Source organism: Gavia stellata, chromosome Z (assembly GCF_030936135.1).
Source record: "Gavia stellata isolate bGavSte3 chromosome Z, bGavSte3.hap2, whole genome shotgun sequence".
NCBI classification, from domain to species: Eukaryota; Metazoa; Chordata; class Aves; order Gaviiformes; family Gaviidae; genus Gavia; species Gavia stellata.
The window spans coordinates 50,550,942-50,578,114 of record NC_082637.1 but is presented as its reverse complement, the minus strand read 5'-3'; the positions used below and the strand labels follow the sequence as shown (position 1 = coordinate 50,578,114).

At 38.5% G+C, this 27,173-nt stretch overlaps 1 protein-coding gene across 1 annotated transcript; it reads left to right on the top strand.

The window, feature by feature from the left end:
• The first annotated feature begins 11,736 nt into the window (after positions 1–11,736).
• On the top strand, positions 11,737–12,336 carry DIRAS2 (DIRAS family GTPase 2). The gene has a single exon (XM_009811672.2). It carries the CDS (start codon positions 11,737–11,739, stop codon positions 12,334–12,336), a length of 600 nt encoding a protein of 199 aa, XP_009809974.1.
• The last annotated feature ends 14,837 nt before the right edge of the window (positions 12,337–27,173 follow it).

The window sequence follows — 27,173 nt, the reverse complement described above, 5'->3', positions numbered from 1 at the left end:
CAAACCATTAGAGCAGGAAGGTTCTGAAATTACCTTCTCATTGAAGTAGTACAAAGAAAAGGCTCTAAATGCTTTTCAGTTAGAACTTGATGGAAAGGATTATGTGAAATGGTTGCCTGCAACGGCAAAGAATTGGATTTGATAATCCAGAAGGTCTCTTTCAGTACTGAATACCATTCTTACTTTTCACTGGAAGTTGCCTGCATTAAAAAGTCTCTTTGCAAATGGGTCAAGGTCTTTGGAAACACAGCTTCCCACACATCTCACATCAGAGCCAAATGAAAGCATATTTCATTTCTAGGTTGTGCTGCACTGTTGTTTACACCACCATGGCCAAACAGCAGACACATAAGCCCTGATGGTCATCAGGATGAATAATATCCCCTTCTCACAGTGCAGGGCAGAGCTCTTTGGAAGATGATTGGGATTCAGATGCATGGATCCTTTGGCCAAATGGACAAGATTATATTACACCAGTACTACAGTCTCTGTAGTCCCAATAAAAATAGTGGATAATATATAAACTGATAATGCTGTTCCTGAAGTTCTTACTAGTGCTAGTTCTAGCTTCCTTTGAGGACCACCTGATAACTTTCTTTTGTGCTAACCAACACAACTGCCCATGTAAAGATCCCACCACAAAGTGTGAAAAAGTAGAGACTCACACTTTCATTGTGACAGGGTGTGCACTATTGCCTCAAATGTAACTTATTTTAAAAACCTGCAATAAACAGTATTCTGATTCGAAGATGCTCCTACAGAATTACTGCATTCAATTCCATACTCCCTTTTCCTCTACTTCTTTCTCTTTATAACCTGATCCTTTTCCTGGTTTTTTATGGTTTTGATTTACATACTGCTTTGGATTGCTCTCAGTTCGCAGTGTACCTCAGTAACTGTTCTGTAATGTATAGTAAGCTGCATTTCAATGTTCCAGCTCCCACACTGCGTGTGAGTATCAGGACATTTGTACACTTAAACTGAAACAGCATTCACTGTGGGAGATTTGGTTTGGTATGTAGGGCTGATTCCAAATGTGTGTTACTCTTCCCCTAATACTTTGTATTAGTAGGCCTAATTGAGCAATTATCAGTATTACATACAAGAAGAAAAATTGCAATATTGTGAAACATGAATACATAATATTAGCAATATAACTTTCCCTTTTAAATGAACAATTTCCTTAACTGTACCAGGAAAAAAAATCTTGGAAAAAAAATTCTGTATATTATTTTTTACTTTTCACCCAAACAAAGTTTTTTAAGTGTCAACGAACAGATACTTTCACTGCATTCTTATTGTTGCACTAAAATTAAAATATGCATTAAATTATCTTATCTTACTGCTGGAAAGGTAGTGGAAAAGACCCACCGAGTGACAATGCAACTGTATGTATGAATTGAAAGAGAACATACTTTATTTTGCATTTTTGAGAAAACAAATATTGATTTGTTTTCAACTACAAAAATATTGATTACTGTATCATTCTTGAAATGAGTATCAAAGGAATACAAGAGCAAAATGTCAAAAAGGGTGTGTTGAGTCTGTGACAAACACACTTTTTCACTCACACTGAGGTCAGGAGCACCTCCTCTCAAGCAAATAAATTTGAGTTGAATGTTAGACTTCTGTATCTGACAGGAAAATCAGTCTCTGATTTCTCTGACTGTGCATGGCTGTAGTACGCTATGGCAGCAAAATGCAATCCCCCTCACCCTGACTGTGCGTAGTGGAATTGGTTTTAGTTAAGCTTGAATAAGTGTCAATGAAGTTATGACAACCTTTTAGCATCCTCATTTAAAATACATACGTAGTAAAGCAGCCATATGAAAAGAGCAAATCCATTCCTGGACAGCAGATGTTTGCTTCCCAAAATGTCCAGTAGTCCTGACTTAAAATGAATGTGAAGCTAAGAAAAGGAGACTTACCCTCTTTTATTTATTTTTATTTGGTTTTATATTCTTCCCTGAAAATCTAGACTGACCTGTTTTTACCTGTTCTGAAAAAGTTAGTAATTTAAATAATTAAATTTTAGTGACCATCAATAGCTAAAATATTGCTGTGAACCCAACTAAAAAACATTACCATTTTCCCAAGTTGTTCACACAAATATTAAGATGCTACCATGTGTTACTGAGAAAGTATAGTATTTATTAACCTTTAGAATATAGTTTTTATAATTTTGTCTACTGCTACAAGGAAAAGAAACACGGATCGAGAATAAATTACTCTAAAGGCTAAACCTACCTTTCTTACTTCAGAATAGATAGTACCGAAAGCTGGGGCAGTGATGAATATTAGTATGAAATTGCTTTTCTGTTTAAAAATAAAAATAAAAAATAAAAATCAGTAAGGGAATTATTCAATTTTGTGAAAGTCCTGAGATGCAGATTTGCAAACTGATTCTTAAAGAAAGTACACTTTAGAGTAAAAAGAAAAATAAATAGACTTTTCCCCTCAAACCAGCTTATAATAAATTGCACATCATAGGCAGCAAATAGCTTCTTGTGAACGTTTAGAAACTCCTGTCAGAAATATGTCATTCCAGTATAATACCCCACAGTTATACTTTAATTGCCAGTTTTCAACCCTTTTTGATTTGCAGATAAATTACAATGGAAGCACAGGCTTCTTCCTAGTGCCTGGAAGCATATCGACAATGGGATTGCATTACTTAATTACTTGTCAGGGATTCTTCTGGGTCCTGAAACCCGCTGCATTAACCTATTCACAGTTTATTGCCCAACAAACCAGCTGCAAAATGTATTCTACTAGCTGATACAGTTTTTGGAGAACTTACAATGCACAGCTAGGACAGCAAGGCAGGTATTGATATTCTCAGTTTAAGCCACATTGTTTTGAATGGGTTATTATTTGGGCTGTGGAAGAGTATCAGAATTGTTCCTGTGGTCAGAATAGCAATCAAGTCATCCTTCCCAGCCCAGCAAGGAAAAGTAATGATAAGAGTTATATTCATAAGAATAAGTCAGAAATCCTTGATCTTTAATAATTCTGCTACTATAGACAACTTGTGCAAATGGTCTCAAATTAACATTAAGGAATTGAGGACTACAGTGGAAAGGCAAATGAGCCACTGGTCTTTGTACAATTTCCTCTGCTGAATCGAAGCTAGTCTTCCACAGATGGGTGGTTCTTCTGTGTAAATACGCACATTTATATGAAACTAGCTTGTAGCCTATACTGGGATTTTTACCATGAATCTCACAATATATGGAATTTAGCATCCAAAACCTCTAGAGCCAAATGATTATTTGGGAAATCTTCCTTCTTGGTTTGGCGTTTTTTAGTGTTTTGTATGTTTCTAACTTTATTCATCCAGGAAAACTTAAAAGCCACACCTTTTTCTGTAAGATGCACAATAAAAAGTCACCTCTTTTGGCTAATGGACACCTGGAGTAGCAGAAGTTCACTACAGCATGTAAAGTCATAGCTAACTGCCAAAAAGAGTATTCTCCTGTTAAAAAAAAGAGGGGCTGAAAGGTCAGACTGAGTATCAGATCCTGCATTTATATGAGTGACAAATTCTAGTTAATAACCCTACTGCTCTACCCAATGGCATAATGTCCTACATATTGAAAGATGAACATACAGCATTGTAAGTTGATCTTTCCATCTTTACTCAGGTAAATTAAATCTATCGAAAACTGAGCAAAAACTACAGTATGTGGTCTCTTAAGCCGGGGAGAAAACTCAAAAAAATCAGCCTCATAGGTAGTTGAATACAGTGCTGTTATCTTGACATTTTTATTTCTGTGTGTGAATTCACAAATACCTAACTACACATACGCAAAGGCTTCGGAGTTGTTTTGATCCTAAGCACTTAAAAGACTAAGATACTGGTTTACCAAAATGCTTGAATAGATAAAGAAATGTAAGAGTAGCTCCATTTAAGTCAATGAAGTATCATCTAACATGCCTAAAGCAAAGTCTGAATTTGAATGGGAACTGAGTCATTAAATTCTCCTTTTTTAATTTTAAGATTAGCCAATCCGCTAAATAGGAAGTGACAACCAGTAGGACATCTGTCCACCCTGGGTAAACTTAGCATATTATTGCTGTTTCTGCATGAAAGGAAGTTTTCTTCATGTGGTAAGTACATTCAATGATGCTGAATCTTGTTTTATGGTAATGGTTATTAGTACATACCAGTTACTCAAGGGTTTGTTTTGAAAGCTCTTGGGCAACAACAGAATATGTAAGTGTATTTCTAATTCTAAAGCTCTTTTTTGGATCAGGTCCAGCACCTTCTGCATTTTTTGCACATGAAACCCCAGCAGAGAAGGGGATCAACAGACCCTTCTGCATTGTTCATTCTTCCATCACCAGTCCTGCCTTCTTCTTCAACAAGCAATGCCACTTTGGCTAAACCTAGTTTCAGAAACCCGTGATACCTATTGCCCCCACAGAAAACTCATCTAATTCTCTTCCGTTTCTTTTTCCGGTTCTTTCTTGTCTAGTGAAACTATTTCTGCTACTATCTCTGCTGGCCATATGTTATCCCAAGAACCAGTAAAATTTTCTTACTGTGACAACTATGTGTTTGGGTTTTTTGTTTTACCAAGGGATCCATTTGATATGATAATTCATAGGGCTTCAAACAATTTTGTAAAGGCATTGGTTTGGGTGTGAGATTTTCAACATCTGTGGCCAAGAACAGTATAGGGGCTGGATTCTACCTCCTTTACATACCTATGTTCTTAGGACAATATTCTACTTCTGTAAATACAGAACAAAACTGCGACAAATTATTCTGAAAGACTCTTGTCCTTTCTATTACTCTTCTATGTTAGGCCAGCAGTATGAAGAGAATCTGCAAAACCTCTCAGAGAACCTCTCTGAAAAAACTTTTAAAAATTGTTATCTTGGCTTAATACCTAGACTGTATCTGTAGTGTAGCATATGCACTTGTAATGTAGTGGAGAATCTGTCCCAAAATGCAAGAAACACTTTAGCCAACATTGAAAAAATGGAGCAATTTCTATTTTTCTTCCCCTTTTTTTTTTTTTTCAGATATTTGAAAGCAAACACTACCATCACCTAGATCAAACTCCCCCAAAGCACACACTTTGCTTGCTGACGTTCATGCTGGGAAGTTTTAGATTTCTGCTCTGTCTCAGTGCCATCCAGTTTTGTATAGACTGAGCCACTACTCTCATTTCAGTTAGAAAATTCTAAATAATGAATTTTCTATGCAAATTCAAACAATTCAAACATTGTAGAGAGTCTAGCTCTAAAACAGAAACTGTTTCAGTAAAAAGAAAATGAATTTGCAGTTTGAATTTGTGCTTCATACAAAAATATTGAATAAGAATGTCTGATTTTGTCTCTTTCTTTCAGAAGATCAAGTAAATATTACAACAAGGACAGTGTATCAGAGAAGAAACAGCAGGTTTATGACACATGACTTTATTGTTTGTTTCCACAGAAGATGCCATTTTCTCTGTAACTGAGTCTGGTCTGCTTCCTTCTGGCTGATTATGTAAAGTGTTAAACTGGCATTGCTTTTCTCTCAAACTATAGCTGAGAACAGCTCTCTGTCATTTTCTGCCATGGCCTATTATGCCATCTGATTTTTGTATTGACTCTGAAAATAAATCTGGAACTCCAAAATCCTCTGTTCATTCATACCTTTTTTTGTCTATACTTGGTAACTTCTACACAGATTTTTAAGTTAGATGATTAAGTTACTTTCAGTGTCCAATAGTTGAATGCTATTTCAGCAACACGAATTTTTATATTGAAAAAATCCCATATAATTTCTAACTAACTGCTGCATCTACACTGACCAGCCAAAAATCAGTGATTTTCTTAATCTTTTCTCCACTGTAAACAGCCTTTATACAACATGAGTGCTATATATGCAGACTTCAGAAACAATGTTCAATTAGACCACAATTAAGCCCAGATTAAAAAAAATGGATGAGAAGAATGTACACAATTTAAGCAGTTGCTTAAGGACTTTGCTGAACTGGGACCTACATGTCACGTGAACAGAGCCCGCCTTCCTTCTCACGGTAACAGTATTTTACATGACACAAACTGAGCTTTCTTTCAGCAAATGAGTACATTAGTGCTTGGCCGTTCAGTGCTGGAAATCTTGAAGTAGATTTAACCTTCACTGATCATGCAGTATTGGCATTATTTTGAAACACCATTCTTCACCATCCCCCCGTGTTAACTGAAATCGATGTTAACATTGGGCAAGATTCAGTGACCATTTGCATAAACTTTAGTCTTGGAGGGACTCCTATCATGAGCTTTTAGACTAATGCAAAAACCAAGCTATTGCTATGAAACAACAGCAAAACTGGTGCTGGAGTCCGAGAAGTTTCTGGAAACAACTAATTATCACCATTTCAGCAGCAGCAGCATAATCACCTTTCATAAAGCAATGAGATGCTTTTCAGAGAGTTATCATCAGCTGGAACAGCTGTAGGCGAAGAATTCTTTTCAGTAATAAAACAAGATACTTTGTTCAAACTGCGCTGGAGAAAAAACCCAGAGAAATCTTAGGTCAAATGGCTGAATGATCTCTGGCACTGCATAAATACCTTGAGCAAAACAGTCAATTGCTATCTTCAATGCCCACTTCACACTATTATGTGAAAGACTGCTTTGCATTTGAAGACTTCCTGGTTTTTTTTGTAGGGAGAAGGTATGATCCAAAATATCTGACACACTTCCCTATATTTTTGGCTTGTAAAGGAATCTAAAAGTTATAAAAATTAAAAACAAATAATATTTAGCCTAATATTTGTTGTCCAACAGTATCTGGATAGTATCTGCTAAAAAAAGTATCAGAGACTTAAATTCAAGTGTAAGGAAGTCACCAATGTATAGATAAACACTTTGAAAACAAGGCATGAAGTTGCAATAACTTATCAAACAAAAATTTTGATATGGCAAAGCAAATTCAGGAAGCAGTTCTGCTCTAAATGCATAAAATAATTTTAATTACCCTCATTAGTACTGTCAATCCATGCATAGCTACTAATGTTGATGTGACTCGGGCAGTCGTCCTCCTATTTTACGTAAACATGCAAAGCAAAAAGAGGAGGTATTATGAATGGATACTTATCTCTGGACAAGACTTTGCTCAAATATCAATGACACAGACATTAACAGTATGAGAATATTCTTCTCCGTTAACAAAGATGGCAAGAACAACACCTGCATAAAAGCCAGAGCTGACATAAATCAAAAGTGCCATAGCACTTACGCAGTGAAGAAGTCACAATTTATACTGGCTGATCATCAATAAGCAGACTTTCAAAGAGCATTTTATTCAGCATGAGAATTAAAAACATGCTTTCCACATGGACTAGAACCTCATGTTGCAAGAAAAAGCTTTTTAACTGTTATGATTTTGTCTTCAAACCTGTCCAACTTTCCCTTGATCTGAAAAGACCAAAGCAAAGCAAGCAAAGAAAAACAAAGAAAAAGAATGAAAAAACAAGTCTTGTAGTAAAAGATGAAGACATTTGGAAGTAGAAAAATCCCCATTCTTTAAGTCCATGTTCATTGGCAGATATGGTGAAAAGACTCCCCGAGAAATGCCTGTTTATATACATAATTGACAAGTAAAAACTCCTTGCAGAGCTCTCTTTCCCTCTTGTATGTAAATAATGTGTACCTTTTTCACCTTTGATATGGTGAAATGGCCATTAACCTTACAACCATGCTGAAATCCATCTTATCTCTAACTACATTTGGTGTTATTCTTCACCTTGCACCTTGTGTCTTTGCATAGTGGTGTCATCACTGGACAGCCTGATGGACTGTTAATTTAAACTGATGCAAGCTTTTGAACTAAATGCATTGCTTGTACTTTATTGGATTTTCATCATAACAATTACAATATAAACAGAGACATCTCCTTAGACTTTAAAAAAAAATAAAAATCAGTGACTGACATGAGATGATTTTACCTGAGGAAAAAGAGCTTTCAGGAAATTAATACACAGCATCTGACAATTGCTGTATCGCCTCTCAGACTGATATTTCAGTAGAACATCATAAAACCTCAAGAACTAGATCAGTTAAGATGCTATCAAAGCCTCTGACTCCAGCCAGCAAAGGTAGTATCAGGTTGTTTTATAAAATGATTGCTACCTTAAAAGATACCATCTAGCAAAATAATTTCAAAAAAATTTGCAGTATGTGATATTTCATGGAAGTCTAACAATGCAAGCATGGTGAAGATCTTTTACAACAAAACCAAAAGTGTGGAAACACTGGAGAGTGAGCAATTTTTTCTATACCTACTTTCAAGTACAAACTGGAAGGGCTCACCAGCTGTGAGATTCTAAACTCAGGTTACTCCAAGGGTAAGTATTCAAGTAGATTAATTTTCAGAAGTTATTTTTCAGCCTCCCTATACCTTTTGCCCGTTATTGTATTCGTTATTCATTGCTTAAATACAAACATAAGAGGCAAGTCATAAATACAAATGATAGAAAATTTAGACCACAAAAAACGATTAAAGATAGGAGATAACTATGGAGATCAGTGGCTAAATACAGAATCAGTGACATCGATTTAATGCTAACACACCCACATGTAATTAGTCACCCAAAGAACATTAAGAGTTTGAACTATCAAGCACATAATCTGTAATGCAAGATACTTTGTTTAAACATTTTAAATGCATATTTTTGTTATCATTATGTAACAGTAACTGATATCAAAATGACTCAGTCCTTAAACTGTATCCTTCTGTCAAAACAACTCTTCAGTTCTTTTATCTGGCATGTCAGAAACAGATGGGGAAAGAATGGAGACCGATGTAAAGGTCTGTAGTTGGATTTGAACTGGAAGCAGCCTTTTGTCCCAGTGAACAGTCCGTCAAAACCTCCTCAGGTCCCTTCCAGCCTGAATTATCCTGTGATTCTATGGTCATTTCTAAAGACAGTCTACAAAATCTCCCTAAGCAATCGGTGTGCTCTTCTTACCACTGTAAAGTTTTCCTCTTGCCTAATGTGAATCTCTTCTACAATGTAAGCCCATCAATTCCAGTTTTTTCCAATACAGATATACACTCTCCCTCTTTGCAACAACTTACTATGTATTTGAGGATTGCTACCACACCATTTTAGGTTCCCTTAGAAGATTTCCGGATAATTCATTACATAAGTGCCACACTTCAATTTGTTCTAACTTTTAGGCAACCATATGTGCCAGTTTTCTTGGAGATTTCTGAGTGTGCTTAAAGCATGTGGTTTAATATAGCAGGAGTACACTTGGCTAGCTTTTAAAATTTTATTTCTGTACTCTGTATTTCACTGATTTTCATAGTAAAAATTTTCATAGTGCATTTTTTCTCATCATCCCGTAATTCCTAAACTACATATTATCTGATTGTGCAATGCTTAAGCTGCTTCTGAGGTGAAATCTCCATGTTTTTCTCTCCTGCCTTTTTGCCCACAAAATTTATTAAACTGTAATTCTTATGGCAGCTCATTCTCTGCAGTCACCCATGACTCTAAGCTCTGCGACTGTTCTGAATTTGCATGTTTGCAGGTCTTAGGTACAAGTTTATCCTCAGCAGAACAGCATCCTGTCAGCTTCCTCTGTTCTCATTTCTTGCTAGCTACTTTGGTTTTGTTTGTTTTCTGAACAGCATGAGCTGCTCACCCAATTTCCTTGTTCCTCAGAGGGTTTTCCACACATACACCAGTGTTTTCTGAGACTACTCTTCTTTCCGTTCCTTGAATTCTGCTGTCAGAAAGAAACAATTTTGCTTCAGTGCCTCAGGATGAACACTTTTATTTATCAATCTTTCCTGTATTTAAACAGGTCTCTGAGAGTGACAGTAACTGCAGCATAGAAGAGATGGAAGGGGCAAAGCTGCTTTCTGCCTGAAGCCAGGCTGGGTAGGCAGAGCTGTGACAGCTCTCCACTTTGCCTCAGGATCAGCATCCCCAATTGCACTGGTTATTCTGCCTACAGTGTGGCAGATGAGGAAGTACAACTCCTTCATCCAACACATTATGTAAAGACAGATGTTTTCAGCTTGCTCAGACATTAGAATTAGGACAGAATAGGATGCCCTGGACAAGAAGGATAACAAAATCAGGGTATGCTTGAACAGCAAAATGAAGACATTAATGCAGCATGGGTAGCCATAGCTTTAATCTGACACAGGCAGCAACAGCATCAAAGATGCAGAAGCACAAAATTCAGTTGGGCTGGCAACTGCAATAAAGCCATGGGGTCTCCACTCACATCCATACCTCTACAGCATCACTGCTATTCTCCCTGTGCTAGACAGGTAAAGGGTAACTTAAAATCCTGCCCCACAATGAAACCACTCCTCCTGCTGCAGTGAAGAAATAGCTTGAAGGATTTCCTTATTCAGTAAGAAATCTGTTCGCATTTTTCTGGATTAGCTGCTACTCAGGTAACATTGCAACAGGCAAATTCAATAACCTGGCACTGTTAGGGCACTTGGACAAGGCTGCCTATTAAATCAGACCATTTTCCTAAGAACAAATACAGGTGCAGGAAATTTTGCAGTTTGTTCCACACTTACTTTTTCTATATCTAGCTTTGGTATGAAAAGTAACAATATCCTATATGCTCTTCAACTTCTATGGTTCATTTTCTTAATGTCTATTTGCTTAAATCTCACTAAATCTAGAAAGAGGCTTGTATATGCTATGTACCTAATGAGCTGCTACTGATGGGAGGATAAATTAATCTTCACATATATTCCAATGAATTTTAAAACAACTACAGCTTGCAACCCTGTGAAAGCTTTACCATTTCTGTCATTTAATAATGATGACAATATTTGTAGTCCTACTGTTTACAGACAGGTTTTGTCAAGGGGAAATGACATCAGGGATCACAGATTTTTGTGATCTTTGACATATGCCTTTGCCGACCTTGACAATATAAGCTACTTAAAAATGTTGTGAAGATGCCTGCACAACCTTTCTGATAAGTGTAGCATGTCTCCAGTCAAATATCATCGTCTGTGAAATAAGGATTAGAATGAAATAGCAGACTGAACATGAGCAATCTCAGTTTACCAAAATGTACTCTCTGACCTGAAATGCAAGTGGAAAAACACGTCAAAGTGGGGCACACACTCCCAAAGAGTTAGAAACAAAGCATACCTGGTGCTATTGCTGAATAAGCTACAAATACATCTTAGATGTCACTCAGGAGTGTGGCCAGTTGTAGGGGAAATAAATTCCCTAACTACTGAAGAGATGACATGTTTAGAGTAATTGACTGTCATACACATGTATATCGGTGTGTTTCAACAATGATTTGAGGAGACTTTTTTTAAAGACAGAAGAGTCATTTAGTTGCTACAGTCTGTTCGGGCCTTGACCTTGCTGAAATACTGTTTTCCAGATGCAGCTTTTTATTTCTGGGACTATTAGTCCAGTGGGAAGAATACTTAAACTCACAATGTTAATTTAAAATAAGTCAGGAAGTGATGAAGACGGTCTTTTGTTACCAGTCCAGGCTGGATTGCAAATCCTAAATTTACTACTGAAATAAATCATTCTGTAACCCACTGCAAGTCTTCTTAAATTATTACAACTACTATGCCATCACTTACATCACATTAATTTCTTGTATTGTGAAAGATATCACAAAGTGTACTCTCCACATGTACCTGTATTAATGTCCATCTTGCTGTTTTGTCACTTTCTTTCCTAGATTTTTCCCTCTAGCTGAGCAACAGACACACTGAGAAACATGCCTGAGCAAAGCAATGATTACAGGGTTGTTGTGTTCGGAGCGGGAGGAGTGGGCAAAAGTTCTTTGGTCTTGAGATTTGTGAAGGGCACTTTCAGAGAGAGCTACATCCCTACCATTGAAGACACCTATCGGCAGGTGATCAGCTGTGATAAGAGCATATGCACTTTGCAGATAACTGACACTACAGGGAGCCATCAATTTCCAGCCATGCAACGTCTTTCTATTTCTAAAGGACATGCTTTCATTTTGGTTTACTCTATCACCAGCCGACAGTCCTTGGAGGAACTCAAACCAATCTATGAACAAATATGTCAGATTAAAGGAGACATAGAAAGCATTCCAATAATGCTGGTGGGGAACAAGAATGATGAGAACCAAAATCGAGAGGTGGACAGCAGTGAAGGAGAAGCCATGGCTAAGAAGTGGAAATGTGCCTTCATGGAGACCTCTGCCAAGCTGAACCACAATGTGAAAGAGTTATTCCAAGAATTGCTAAACCTAGAGAAACGCAGGACTGTGAGTTTACAAATTGATGGCAAAAAAAGCAAGCAGCAGAAAAGGAAAGAGAAGCTGAAAGGCAAATGTGTGGTGATGTGAAATTGTACTGTCAGGAGTCAGTCATGCAGTCTCACCTGTCTGACGATACCCATGTAAAACCCATAGACAGCAAACAACCTTACAACACTCTATTTATTAGTATCTGTTTTAAAAGAAATATTTGGAATTTGAAAAAATTAGTTACTGTGGTTACCATGAAAAAACTCAACAGTTAAAACATCATGTGCTCTAGCTATCAGAAAAAAAAAAAAATCAGTAAGCAAAAGAAAGATGGGCCAGGATATCTAATTTTGTAGCTTACAGAAGAAACGAAATTTCATCCTTAGTGTAATGTGGAAGATTTGGGAACTCAACTTCGTATTATTTATGTTTGCATATAACTGCAAGAAGAAAATCAAAGAAATGGCATGAAGAAACCTAGAACGTATAAATGCATGCTGGATGGCATTATCACGCCCTTTAAGAATGCTGTGGACAAACAATTCTGTGCAATTTTCATTACTGACTGGTGGGGCAGTGTGCACAAGGTAGTCTCAGATCTGCCAAATAAATGGACTATTTCACACCAAAAGGAAGTGTGGGGGTAGCACAGTTAAGAGGAACAGATATTCTCTTTACCCCCCCAGTATGAGATTTCTTTCTAGTACCATGCGGTGTTTGAACTGAAGGATGAGGAAAGCCAGCCAGTGTAGGAGAGATGGAGATCATCTCCTTTTCTGGACCTACCGCTTCAAGAGTGACCGGGGCTTCTGGCCCCAATATATTTCAGAAGAGCAGATGTTTGCCTGTGGAGAAAGTCAGTTTGTATAAAAATGGTGTACATACACAAACAGAAATCTTCCCCAGGGAGGACTGGCTGGGGAGTCCCCTACAAAAGCCTCTATGGGAAAGGCTCGGTTCCAATGCTGCTGATGGTTAAATGAACACACAGTGTGATTAGTGAATGAACAGAAGGTCTGTTGAACTGGTGGTACCCTTGGAGAGGGGTCAGTGTAGGATACAAAGTTTTTATTCAAATTACCAGATTAGCCAAGTGATAATTCTTTACATTACTATATTCCAATTAGAATGGTTTTGCATTCATGCACTACTAGATCTATTGCCTTTATATTGTCTAAAGGGTTTTATATTTACTGTTTAAACTCATGATTTGCACTGCTGTGACTATTTATAAAACCAAATCCTGTATCTGGAGTTAGGGCCCACAAGAGTCTCCAAGAGAAGATTTGCTGGGAAAAGTACTACAGGATTTGGCATACTGAGTTGCAGTCAGTACTGTCTTACAATGCAATGCAATGCAAAAAAAGTTCGTAACAGAAAAAAACTGGTTCAAACCACTCTGTCAGGGGAAACTGATGTTCTCAAAACCTTTGGAAGGGAAAAAAGTGTACAAAATGTGAGCATTTCTTGGCCTCTCTCCAAAGCTTTTTTAAAAACTAGTATCAATGAGTAAAGTATGTATCCAACTGATAACAAAGACCATTTAAGGTAAAAGAAGCACACACATTTTTTAAAGGACACATTAAAATTGTATAAGCTACAATTTGCACCTTAGGAACTGCTTTGAAATAATAAAAACAAACCACCATATTTTTGGTAAATATTTATGTGAAAATCATACTATGGAAAATGCAGTCAAGTACTAGTATTATTAGCAAGCATGCTGTTGCATTATAAATATCTTCTAGGAGCTGTTAAAATGCAGTATTTGCATTAAAAATTGTTACCTTGTTGCTCTCAGAGCTGTTGCTTGCTTACCTTCCACCTTCCAAACAAAAGTGCAGACATTTCACAGGTAGGGTGATTGTATACATTTCTTTGAGCAAGAATTGCTATTAGCACTGTCTAGAAAGGAGCACAACTTTTGTCATTCACTCAGAAGACATTCTGTCACCATTAAAATCAAGTGTAAAAATCCTACTGATTTCAAAGAAGACAGAATTTTGTGTGTTTACTTCATTTCATTAGAAGAGAACATTTGAGACAGTGTGAAAGAAAGCTAAGGCTCTTCCTTAGCAATAAACTCCTGGCTCTTACACAATGCATTTTCTCCATAAATCTCAAAGCACTTTACAAAAAGGATAGCATCGTTATCTTAACTTTGCAGGTGGTGAAACTGAGGCACGAACAGAGGAAGCGGCTGCACGTAGGTTACCCAGCAGGCTAGTGCAGACTCAGGAACAAAAGCAGAGCTCCTCAGTCCCAGTCCAGTGCTCGCTCTGCATTTGGTCAGACTGCCTCTTCACGTTCTTAAATTGTTTCTAAAACACATAAAGAAACCTGGTATGGCTTATACGGCTAAGTGCATCTTTTTCTTATCAGTCTGACAATAGATCAAACAGCATTTTCAGATCAGGGATGCAAAACATTTAAAAGCACTACATTTAGTAAGACTTTTATATATGTTTATACATCTACTCTGTTTGTAATCAAATGGCTGAAGATACTCATCTTCACAGCAATGGATTCTACTAACGAAACTGGAAAATAAAAAGAATGACCACACTTAAGGAGTAATGGGTCACGTACAGAGGTCAGCAGTACAGAGGTCTCCCACTGATGCTAACGCACTGGTGCCAAAGGTCATCATGCATGGCACATCCCTTAGCAGCCAGCATGGAATAATGGTAGAAACTCAAAGAAAAAGGCCATATAAAGACAAAGATCCTTTTAACATTATTACGTTAAGTAACTGGAGGAATTATTTACATGGTAAGGAAGCTTGCAGAAGTAAAATATAGGGGAACTATATTAGACTCAAAAGGTTACGATTGCAAGGATATCACAGGCTGAAATATGGCTCTGGACTTTTTTTGAATGTGCCTCATAGCAAGAAAAGAGTAATTGTATAGCAAAGGTAGAAAAAACCCAAGTAGCTTCCAGTTGTTAGGCTTGAGGACCATTTCCTTTAATTCCCAGTTGATTCCTCACCTGCTATGTAATAAGCCATGAATTATTTCATGGACTTGCATGTATCAAAGCAAGGCCAGTACAGAAGCAATATTACTCATGGACCACAGACTCGAAAGAGAACATATTTTATATGCTTGCATTGTCATCCTAGTTTATACTACTAGATTTTACGTGTCTTATATACTTGTGAGCTGGTTTAAAACATTTGTTTTGCTATTACTTATACAATTATTTCTTTTTACTACAGGGAAAAAACTGTAGGGTAAATAAAGAAAATATACAGCTTTATTACATTTTGTGTTTTCTTTGGGAATGTGACATCAGTGTAATAAGCTCTTTAAAATGTACAGAAAAAATACGACATTTAAAACATGTAAGATCTACAGTGAATTTTAGCACCCATAAAACATGATCTGGGCAAAATGACTCTTTAAAATGCATGACTTTTATATGTATATATGAAATATCAGCATACATAGTTATTATGAAAATGTGTTGTTGTGATTTCATTAGCAAATATTTTATTCAAAAACTCTGGTTATGAAGTCATTTGTGCCTACAAGTTTCTATGTTTCCAGTAATGTTCTAACATACAAAATAAAGTTTTAAATGGAAACACAAATTTGGAAGAAGCCCTGTTGGTGCCTGCATTGTGTTTGTTTCATAAGTATATTTAGTATGCATTTTTTAAAACTTGTAAAGACAATTCTCTAAATCAAAATAGATTCCTAGGCAGTGTCCTAAAACTATACAAATCAGACTCCTGAAAAGTTGTGAGAGAATTGGAGTAGCATTATCTTATCTAACATTTACCTTTCTTTTATTATACTGTGGCAAACACAAACATTTTCAAAGCAATCTACCTTTATAAAACACAGGTTGTCAGTGGGTGTTTCTTTTGGCCATCAAAAAGCAAAACAGTTCTGGAAGCTAGTCTATATTTTATTATTTACTTTAAAATAGTGACAGGTAAAACTTGATGCTTGTGCAAAATTGAAACTTACTCTATGGATCCTGCTATCCCTCCTCATTTTTATCAAATTCCTGATTTTTTTTGCAAAATTTCCTACTACTGCATATTGTATTTACCACCTGTTGCAAAAAACATCAAATATAATACTTTATCACTTCGTGTAATTCAGAAGATGTAGTACAGTTGTTCAGTTAAATAATAATTTCTGTATGTAAGCAATAATTCATACTCAACAGAGAGAGGGATCAACAAACAAGCTTGAATACTTAGGCACATTGGTAGGCATTTGAACCAGTGATGAAATATTGAGTATTGAATGCAAATTCCATATCACTGTGAAGTAATTGGACATGGCAGTCCACAAAGCTCTTTATTTTTAGTAAAAGACACCCCAGAACTCCTAATAATTCTTATTATTCATTTTTCTCCTCTAATACACCATCATTTACTATGCTTGGTTCTGATTCTGACACAGCCTACTGTGGAATAGTGGATGTGCCAAGTCAGTGTCTTGGGGTTTGCACAATATAGTCAGTAATTGTTTTATATATGTTTGCCCAATCGTATTCCACAGAAACACCACAAGCATTACTAAATTTGCCTGCCTCTAAGTTTTTTGTCATTGGTTACTACTCCTGTAAAATATTGGAAATACTGGAATATATTTTTATTGTTAACACATACCCTCATTCAAACTTGTGAATACATAATTGTCACATTTAGTTCACTGGAATTTTAACCGGCATTTTAACTGGCATGTCCCATCCACCTTCTATGTACATTTTCTAATTAATCCACAAGTTTATTTCATGTAGTCAATGGTGTCCAAAGTCCAATTCCACTAAAACTGGAAAGAAAGGGACAGCAGAACTTGGGCACCTTTGAAAGAATATACCTGGGTGCTCATTGTGAAGGATACAGATTCATCTCTAAATTAACCAGAGGAACATGGGGTTTAGAGAAAGCATTAAGCCTTTTCTGTTTCATATAGTTTACCTTGGTCAAGCACTACTTTTTTATAATGAGTCATAGCGGACCTATTGAAAATCATAATGGAACTGAAGCACAAAGGAGCATTTGTTGTTCAGTCAGATGTATTTATTCCTCATTCAGATACTAAGAAATGGTCCACAATAGATCCTACAAGTGCATCTCTATCCTGATGCTCTGAAAGCTATGGATGACAGTCTCTGTCACATGGAAGCTGCCATTGTATTAGTATTTATTTCAGTAGAAAAAGCAGGAAATAAAGAAGCAGAAGAGGGCGTATGGCAAGTATTTTTTTTTCCAAATATAAGAGGAAAAGAATAATTTTTCATTAGCTTTCAGAGAGAGATGGGGAGAGCACTGAGGTGCCAATCACTCTAACATATGTCTGCTTTAGAGCAGATTCTTTGCCTTTGGTACTTCCCTTCCTTATTTTCTTCAGTTCCTGCTGCTAGTCAGCTTGGTCTTTAAAAACAGGCTGTCAGCCTATTTACGAATTTATTCAAGGTTAGGGACTCTTAAAATCACAATACAATGTCACTGTATGCTTAGGCATATGAATTTAATTCCAGATTTTACCTGTGGGCCACTTGTCCCCTGTGCAGTTGGATCACTGTAATAAGGAGGTAAGAGGAATATGATTTGGAGGTGGAGGGGAAATGGGAATGTCAGAAGATTTTGCATGGACTTGCTATTTCTCAGGGAATTCTGAGATCAGGGAGGACTCCTAAATATATTTTCAAAGGAAAAATCAATATTCAGTGGTCACACTGAGCTGCACTAATGAACACTGCTGTTATGGACATCAGAACATAGGTTACACAAGGAGAGCAATTGCTGCTCACTTGGTGATCTAGTCAAATCTGTAACTCTACACTGGATGGCGAATTTATATTTCTGTGTAGGAGAACACACTCTCTAGCCACAGCATTTTAGCTCTCTTCTCTTTCCTCTTTAGTCCAGGGGGGGTCTCAGTTCTTCAAAAGCAGAACATTCTGGTGGATGTTCAATAACACCATCCAGCCCTTCCCCAGGTCAAGCAGATCGGTGCCTATGGAAAGCATCAGCAAAAAACAGGAAAGTGACTAAGCAGCTACCTCAGCTGAGAAGTGGGCAGCAGGGAGGAGAAGGGTGAGTGCGGTCCTCTTTCCCATCGCATGGGAAAAGGCAGATGTTCTCCTCAATGAGAGGAAGTGACCTCTACAGTCATGACCACCCTGCAGCATGAACACCAAAACCTTTATCTTCCACAAACCTCACACTGATCAAAGCTTGTCTTTTACAATGAAATGAAAAATTGATTGGAACAACAAAGTCTAATATAGCAGCAAGAGAGAGCAAGGTAGTTTTATACAAGCACATCTGTAAGTGTCCAAATAATAATCTCTTTATATACGGGTCTGTGAAGAGCATGCTCACATACCAACAAACGGTGAAGGACTGTGTTAGAAGAAAGAGGCAGGATTATGGACAGTGGCTTGTCTGGGGATGCTGAATATGGAGGGAAGGTGAATATGTATAATTTCAGTGGTAATATTTAGGAGTCAGGAAATAAAGGAGGAAAAAAGTCAACTGTGTATACTTGGAATTACCCTGATAATAAAATCCATTAGGTCACAGAACAATCACTCAGAGCAAGTAGCAGCCATTATGAACATTAAAACACAGGTCGGGGTAAAAGAAACAGTCTTAAACTCTGCCCTCCCTTTTTGCTGCCAAAACCACACTTGCACATGGTTGCTCTCCTGTTTCTTTTCAAACTCAAATTTGAATTTAAGTTGGCCTCATTCTGAAAGTTTGAGCAACACCTAATCATTTTACCGTCTTTTGCTTACCTAGTGGCCAAAGCTGAATGCCATTTTACAAAAGCCACCAAGTAATCCCGCCATGGTAGAGTTGATTAATTACTCACTAACAAACACTTCAAAATAGTTTGACAAGTCCAGTAATCAGAGGTAAACAGTAATTCTGTTAAATCATTCCCATACAAAAAATAATTAAAAAACCAATCCTGGCAGTTATGTAACAGTATTTAAAGTGTGCCCAGATTGCAGAACTGGAAAATACCATCACAGCCAGATGGATGCAAACACAAAATTTTATTATTGGGAGGGTGGGGAAAAGAAGCAGCAGCGCCTCTGTTTGGCCACTTTCCCTGCCTCTCCTCTCCCCAGGGAAGAACAGCCAGCCAGACTGCCTTTGCCATAACCAAAGTGCTCCCTTGTCTGCTGGAAAGGGTTTATGAAGCAGAGAAAAAAGCACTTGGCCAGAGGCATTGGTGCATTTTCTCCCCTCCTCTAGAAGTAGGTGCTGCTACATGGTCAGCCTGATCTGCGGAAGGGAGGAGGAGCACAGCCCGGGGCCCTCAGCGGAACTCGCACTTCCCTCCGGTGCAGTAGGTGGGAATGGGGACAGGGAGCACAGGCGATCCTTCTGCCCTGGCAGACACTGTCCAGGCTGTGATGGGCATAGCAGAGGTGGTAACACTGAAAGCCTCTGCTTAACATTTGTGGCCCAGCTATAAATTTGTGGAAATACAGTTTAGCAGGTACCTCAACAGATGCAGATGCAAATGCCTCACATAGAAGTAATATAGAAACAACTAAGAAGAGCAAAAACCTATCTTGACAAAAATTAACGCATAAAGAATAAGTGTTTACTTAAATGAAATATTTTGTGAATGCAAAAGGCACTCCTAGTATTCACTGACCAAACCGGTGGATCCACAGCTCCACTGTTTCTCCCACTGATAAGTCTAGTACAGATCAGGTCAAAATCTGTAGAGTTGATGATGTGGGATAGGTACGTATGTTATATTAGTTCAGGGGTATAAATAAGTGAAATTTTATATTGTGGGCTAGTATGGTGATGTGAGGAGATTCAAAACAGATGTGACTCAAAAGTAATACACTTTATTGTATAGCCTCTGTTGGCTGTGTTTTTAGCTACAGCTCTGCATCTCTAGAAGTTACCATAGTCTAAATGTTGTTGGGTCATTTAGGTTACATAGCACCATTTTAAACTTCTTATGGAAGTTAGATTATTTAATTAAAAAAAACAATGTTGCATTGCAGTCAAGAAAGCATATTATTCTGTACTATACAAATGTATGCAATAATGTATTTTTAAATGAAAGCTAGTAGTTATAACTGTATTCTGTTTATTGTTGTGATTTTGATGAAGCATTCTACAAGCCACTGGCAGAAGTCTCAGTCACAAGCCCTTGTTCTTGTGGGGGACTTCAACTTACCAGATGTCTGCTGGAAACATAACAGAGCCGAGAGGAAACAGTCCTGGAGGTTCCTGGAGTATGTGAAAGATAACTTCCTGATGCAGCTGGTAAGGGAGCCTACCAGGGGAGGTGCCCTGCTTGACCTGCTGTTTACAAACAGAGTCTGGTGGGAGAAGTGAAGGTAGGAGGCCATCGTGGGCTTAGCGACCATGAAAAGATAGAATTCTCAATTCTTGGCCAAGTAAGGAGCGGGGTCAGCAATACCACTGCCATGGACTTCTGGAGGGCAGTCTTCGGCCTGTTCAGGACACTGGTTCAGAGGGTCCCTTGGGAGACAGTCCTGAAGGGCAAAGGGGTCCAGGAAGACTGGACATTCTTCAGGAAGGAAATCTTGAAGGCTCAGGAGCAGGCAGTCCCCATGTGCCATAAGAAGAGCCAGCGGGGAAGACGACTGGCCTGGCTGAACGGGGAGCTTTTGCTGAGACTCAGGGAAAAAAGGAGAATTTATCACCTTTGGAAGAAGGGGCAGGCAAGTGAAGAGGAGTACAAGGGTCTCTTTAGGTCATGCAGAGAGGGAATTAGAAAGGCAAAAGCCCAGCTAGAGCTCAACCTGGCCATGGTCGTAAGGGATAACAAAAAATGCTTCTATAAATATATTAACAACAAAAAGAGAGCCAAGGAGAATCTCTATCCTTTACTGGATGCGGGGGGGAACATTGTCACAAAGGATGAGGAAAAGGCTGAGGTACTTAATGCCTTCTTTGCCTCAGTCTTTAATAGCCAAAACAGGCATCCTCAGGGTATTCAACTCCCTGAGCTGGAAGACAGGGATGGAGAGCAAAATAAACTCCCTGTGATCCAGGAGGAAGCAGTTAATGACCTGCTATGCCATGTGGACTCTCAGAAGTCTGTGGGGCCTGATGGCATCCACCCAAGGGTGCTGAGGGAGCTGGTGGAGGAGCTTGCCAAGCCGCTCTCCATCATTTATCAACAGTCCTGGTTAACGGGGGAGGTCCCGGATGACTGGAGGCTTGCCAACGTGATGCCCATCTACAAGAAGGGTCGGAAGGAGGATCCGGGGAACTACATGCCTGTCAGCCTGACCTCGGTGCCGGGGAAGATTATGGAGAGGTTCATCCTGAGGGTGCTCACAGGCCATGTGCAGGACAGCCAAGGGATCAGGCCCAGCCAGCACGGGTTCATGAAAAGCAGGTCCTGCTTGACCAACCTGATCTCCTTTTATGACCAGGTGACCCGACTAGTGGGTGAGGGAAAGGCTGTGGATGTTGTCTGCCTGGACTTTAGTAAAGCCTTTGACACAGTCTCCCACAGTATTCTCCTGGAGAAGCTGGCGACTCGTGGCTTAGACAGGTACACTCTTTGCTGGGTAAAAACCTGGCTGGATGGCCGAGCCCAGAGAGTTGTGGTGAAAGGAGTGAAACCCAGTTGGCAACCCGGTCACAAGCGGAGTCCCCCAGGGCTCAGTTTTGGGGCCAGTCTTGTTTAATGTCTTTATCAATGATCTGGATGAGGGGATTGAGTGCTGCCTCAGCAAGTTTGCAGACGACACCAAGTTGGGTGGGAGTGTTGATCTGCTTGAGGGTAGGAAGGCTCTGCAGAGGGATCTGGACAGGCTGGATCGATGGGCCGAGGCCAATTGTATGAGGTTCAATAAGGCCAAGTGCCGGGTTCTGCACTTTGGTCACAACAACCCCATGCAATGCTACAGGCTTGGGGACAAGTGGCTGGAAAGCTGCCCCGCAGAAAAGGACCTGGGGGTGTTGGTGGACAGCCGGCTGAATATGAGCCAGCAGTGTGCCCAGGTGGCCAAGAAGGCCAACGGCATCCTGACTTGTATCAGAAATAGTGTGTCCAGCAGGACCAGGGAGGTGATTGTACCCCTATACTTGGTGCTGGTGAGGCCGCACCTCGAATACTGTGTTCTACTGTGTTCCGTTTTGGGCTCCTCACTACAAGAAGGACATTGAGGTGCTGGAGCGTGTCCAGAGAAGGGCGACGAAGCTGGTGAGGGGTCTGGAGCACAAGTCTTATGAGGAGCAGCTGAGGGAGCTGGGGTTGTTCAGCCTGGAGAAGAGGAGGCTGAGGGGAGACCTCATCGCTCTCTATAGCTACCTGAAAGGGGGTTGCAGAGAGGTGGGTGTTGGTCTCTTCTCCCAAGTGACAAGTGATAGAACAAGAGGAAATGGCCTCAAGTTGTGCCAGGGGAGGTTTAGACTGGGTATTAGGAAAAATTTCTTTACTGAGAGAGTGGTGAGATACTGGAATAAACTGCCCAGGGAAGGGGTGGGGTCACCATCCCTGGATGTGTTCAAGGAACGTGTGGACATGGCATTGTGGGACATGGCTTAATGGGCATGGTGGTGGTTTTTTTTGGTTGTACTTGATGATCTTACAGGTCTTTTCCAACCTTAGTGATTCTGTGATTCTGTGATTCTTTAGCCTGTCAGCTGTGTTTCCTTAGAAATTTGAAATTAGTGCTCTTCTACTGAATCTTTTAATTTGAGTTAGTTTAAGAAAATAAACTTTCATATTAGGACTATTTTCAGCAAGAGATTTTTAAAGTGCATTAAATGGCAATTAGAATTTGAAGTTCAACAGAAAAATTTAACAGTCATTTGTAGAGACAGTATTAGTCATCCATTTCCCACACAAATATGTTTTACGGTTTCAAATGTCACTAAAATGGGTATTTTAGAACACAAAGCAGAAAATTGAATAGGAACAGCTTGAGCTTCTTGTACTTTAACTTTCAAATACATGGAAGTATGTGCAGGTTCAATTTTTGCTGAATGTCAGAGATCAAACTCATTCTTGCTTTAGTTTGCAATAAATTTGTCCCTGTGTTTTTCAGCTTGTTTTCAAGAACACTGTATTTAGTGTGGTAACAATGGACTTGGTGTGGTAACAAACATCAGGTTTTTGGACTCCATGGTGTTATATTGTTGATTTTTTCAGTATGGGGAACTACCAAACCAAGAGAAAGATAAACCTGTAAGTAAGTTACAAAAGGGAATTTTAGGAAATGTTTTACTTTTTCTAACTCAAGCTTTGTTTGATCTTTAGCAAAATGATTAATACCCATGTGTCCAAATTCCTTATGTATGAAACTGGAAAAACTTTCTTCTTCTCGAACATGCAGGAAACTTACAGAACATATGAAGTGAAAATTTCATTTCTCTATGTTCTTTTAAAAATATTTTATAAAATAGTTGCCAATTTTTCTAAACCAAACATACAATACAGGGTGAAAATCTGTTCCCTCTGTAGACATGGCACTTTACCCCCTTGGGTCTCATGCTGTCATTTCAAAACACTCCAGTGTCAAAATAAAATAACTCCCTCCAACTTCATTAGCTAAGGCCCTCAGCTGTTGATAATGACTGCAGCTCCATCACAGTGATGATGCCACCACAGAGAAATGCACAGAAGACACAGGGGGAGTGTGGAAGGGCTGTACTCCCAGTCCTCTGCGTTTGCTTGAGAAGACATCTGCAATACCTCCTCTGTTCCTCTGAATTTGGTTGCCTGTTGGTCACATATGCTGGACTCCAGCACAGACCCCTGCACAAGCACATGCAGTTAGCTGGCAGCTCACACTGAGCGTGCCAGGCACTGCTACGTGCACCAGAACCGCCATGGAGAGCATTCCCACCCCAGCCAGCAGATGCCTCTGGCTGCTGTCTTGACGCTAACATCCATCACACAGAATCGCCCCACTGCTGTTTGGAGGCTGTAGGCAACTTCCTTTTTACAGGTCTATGGTAATGGGATTCATCACCGTGTATACCAGTGTAGACACTGACCTAGAGGTTAGAAAAATTATTTTTGGCTGTGGACATGAAGTTTTGTTTACTCTGTAAGGTATGACATAATTTATGTATTCTTTGCAGGAGATTTTCTTTTCAAAAGAAAAACTCTCCGGTGATTGGTTTTGTCTTTGAAATTTGAATGGGAAAGACCATGTTAGATGAAAGCTTTCTTGAGCATTCATTAAAGCCAGCTTTCCTGTAAAATAAATTTGGAGTTTTCATCTCAGCCTTGAAAGGGGTAATAATTCAGTACATACAACTATTGAATTTTGCTTTCACTGACACGATCATCTTTGCTTACTGGGGGCAAGACTAAAATGACAAAAGATCTTAATTGCATCATGGTGTAAGAAAGGGAGCAAGCAATTGAAGATTAAAAGTTACCTGCAGAGGATGATGATGTCTCTATTGATTTTACTTTGAATGGCCCCATCTGTGGGAAAAGAGACAATATTCCCACTACCGTCTTTGAATTGTAAAGAATAGGTGTTCGAGCCTTGAGAGAATTTAGGAGGAAAGTAGAGCAAATTAAATTCAGTAGGCTCTGGCTTAGGTTTGCTCATTGACTGGACATGTACACTGAGTGACCAGTAGATCATTTAGTCTTTGATGAAGACTGGCTATTCTGAAATAAATAAATAAATAGGTACCGCTCCACTTCTCCTATCCTATGACTTTGGCCAGGATTAGAAATAAAAATCCCAAAAATTAGTGGGAACAGCTTGACTTGTCTGATTTGTGAAATACCATCTTTCCACCTAGCAAAAGTAGAATTTCCCAGATCTACTAGGAAAGCTTTCAGTGATTTTTGACACATCAAGAGAGCTTTCAAAGAGGGACAGTGAATGAATCTGAATGAGTGATCTTTCTGAGAATAACAGTAACCAATAACCTTGAATGAAAATTGTATTATGAACTTCTTCCTTTTATTTTCTTCTTTTTGAATAACAAGATGATCAGATACAAGCAATTTCTGTTGATACAGTTGAACGAGGTATGTACAGCATAATATTTCTATATGACTTTTTACATCAACAGACCAACAAGAAACTTTGTGCTATTTAGCACACGGGGAAAATTTTACACAAAGACTTGGTTAGGGATTACAAACCAGTAAATGGTTAGATGTAATTCAGGTTTTCTGTCCCTGTCTAGTGCTTTCTTTCCAGTGGGGAGAGAAATGGCTTGAAGACAGCATCAGTATGTAATTACTTTCTTGTTGGAAAAGCAAAGGTGTAGTATAAATCTGGAGGGATTGCTGGTAAGTATTATTTGTTCCCTGTTTACTGCTCAAATTTCTACAGAACATTCTTTTTTTTTGAGACTAATTCTCATAAATTACTTTTTAAGTATGTGTTTTAAAAAACGTTTAATTCTATAAGAAAGAAGGTAGGTTGGCAGGATGAGCGGAAGGAAAATATTGCTTTTCATTCTTCCCAAAGTGCCTGACCAAACAAAGAGAGTTTCTGAAACGCGTTGCTGCCTGCTCAGATTAGGTGAATGCCAAAAGGAATGTATCATTCACAGTTCCAGTGCCAAATGCTTGCAGTCATGCTTGTTCCCCTTAGATTAAAAGCAGTAAGTGCGTGCATATGGAATACCACCATGAGGCAGGGGTTTGCTTAAAGAGCATATTTGAGTACTTTAAGAAAGGCCAGAAAAGAAAGGCAGAACGCACCATGTGATGAATGGATTTACACAGAAATACACCATGGAAAGACACCAACATGCAGATATTAACAACACAGGAATTCACAAGTGAATCAGAGACATAGGCAGAGAAGGTGCATCTGTTCTATCTCAACTCAGTGACACTATTCTGGATTTGCACAGGTTAAACTAGAACAAAATCTGACCTAGGAAGTAACACTGATGGAAATGTATTTAATATTAAGTGAAAATATTCATATTTGATGGAAGTTTGGGGAAAAGATTTAACCATTTTGTGAATTTGTGGAATGTGAATTAGAGCAGAGAGGTGTCTTCTGAATACAACATTTTAAAATGAAACTTTTGGAACTGAATGCTAGCTGAGGGGACTGGGTTTGAAATGTGGGGAACTTTACCTATAAATCATCTGGATTTGAAGGGTAGAGGTACATGAGGTCTTCTGCTTATTAGTAGCTTATATGGACTCAGTCAAAGATCCCAGCCTAGTTCAAATATCGAACAGATGTCCACATCTCAAGAGCCGTGTTATTTTCATTGTTTTTTTGACTAGAATGAATTATCTTCAACCAATTAACTCAGTTTTTGAAAATCCTGGAAAATTATATCCTGCTTAAATACTGCCTGTACAGGAGTAGTGATTTTATGTACACTAATCTCTCTTTCTCTCATATTCGTGTTCATTCATTTTCTCTTTAAAAATCATTTAAAAAATATATAATCAGAGATTTTTCTGATGTTTGTGCAGATGGGGTGCAAAATAAAGGTTCAGTTAGTGGAAAAAAGTAGAAAAAAATTGGAGCTTATATTTTGTTAAATCTTTTCTCTTTGCAACTGACTATTTTATTTCAAAATCAAACAATACAGATAAGATTTATCACACAAACTTTAAGGTATGTTGACCAATGGTACTCTTTCCATATGTTAGAATTTTGTAATTGGTATGCATGTGGTTTTGTTTCATTTTTAATTTAGCTGTGAGTATTAATAATTTATAAATGCAAGAACATCTTTAAACAGACATTACATTAAAACAAGGCTCCTTTTTCAGTCACTTTTAGTGATTTTAGACCTTTTCAGTTAAAGAATTAGGTGGGAGAGTAAGGAGAAAGGTGTTTTTAAAACCTGAAATATTATAATGGAATTGCCTACAGCAAATGTGAGAGATCTTCGCAATCCAAAGACTGTCTGAGAAAAGAATATAGCCAGATACTTCAGTCCAGCAAGTCTTGGAAAGGATTGCTGGCAAATTATCTTTCTTTTTACAAAGCAG

Bases quoted from the DNA above. Each gene is read 5' to 3' on its own strand.
- DIRAS2 (XM_009811672.2), top strand. From the start codon at position 11,737: ATGCCTGAGCAAAGCAATGATTACAGGGTTGTTGTGTTCGGAGCGGGA.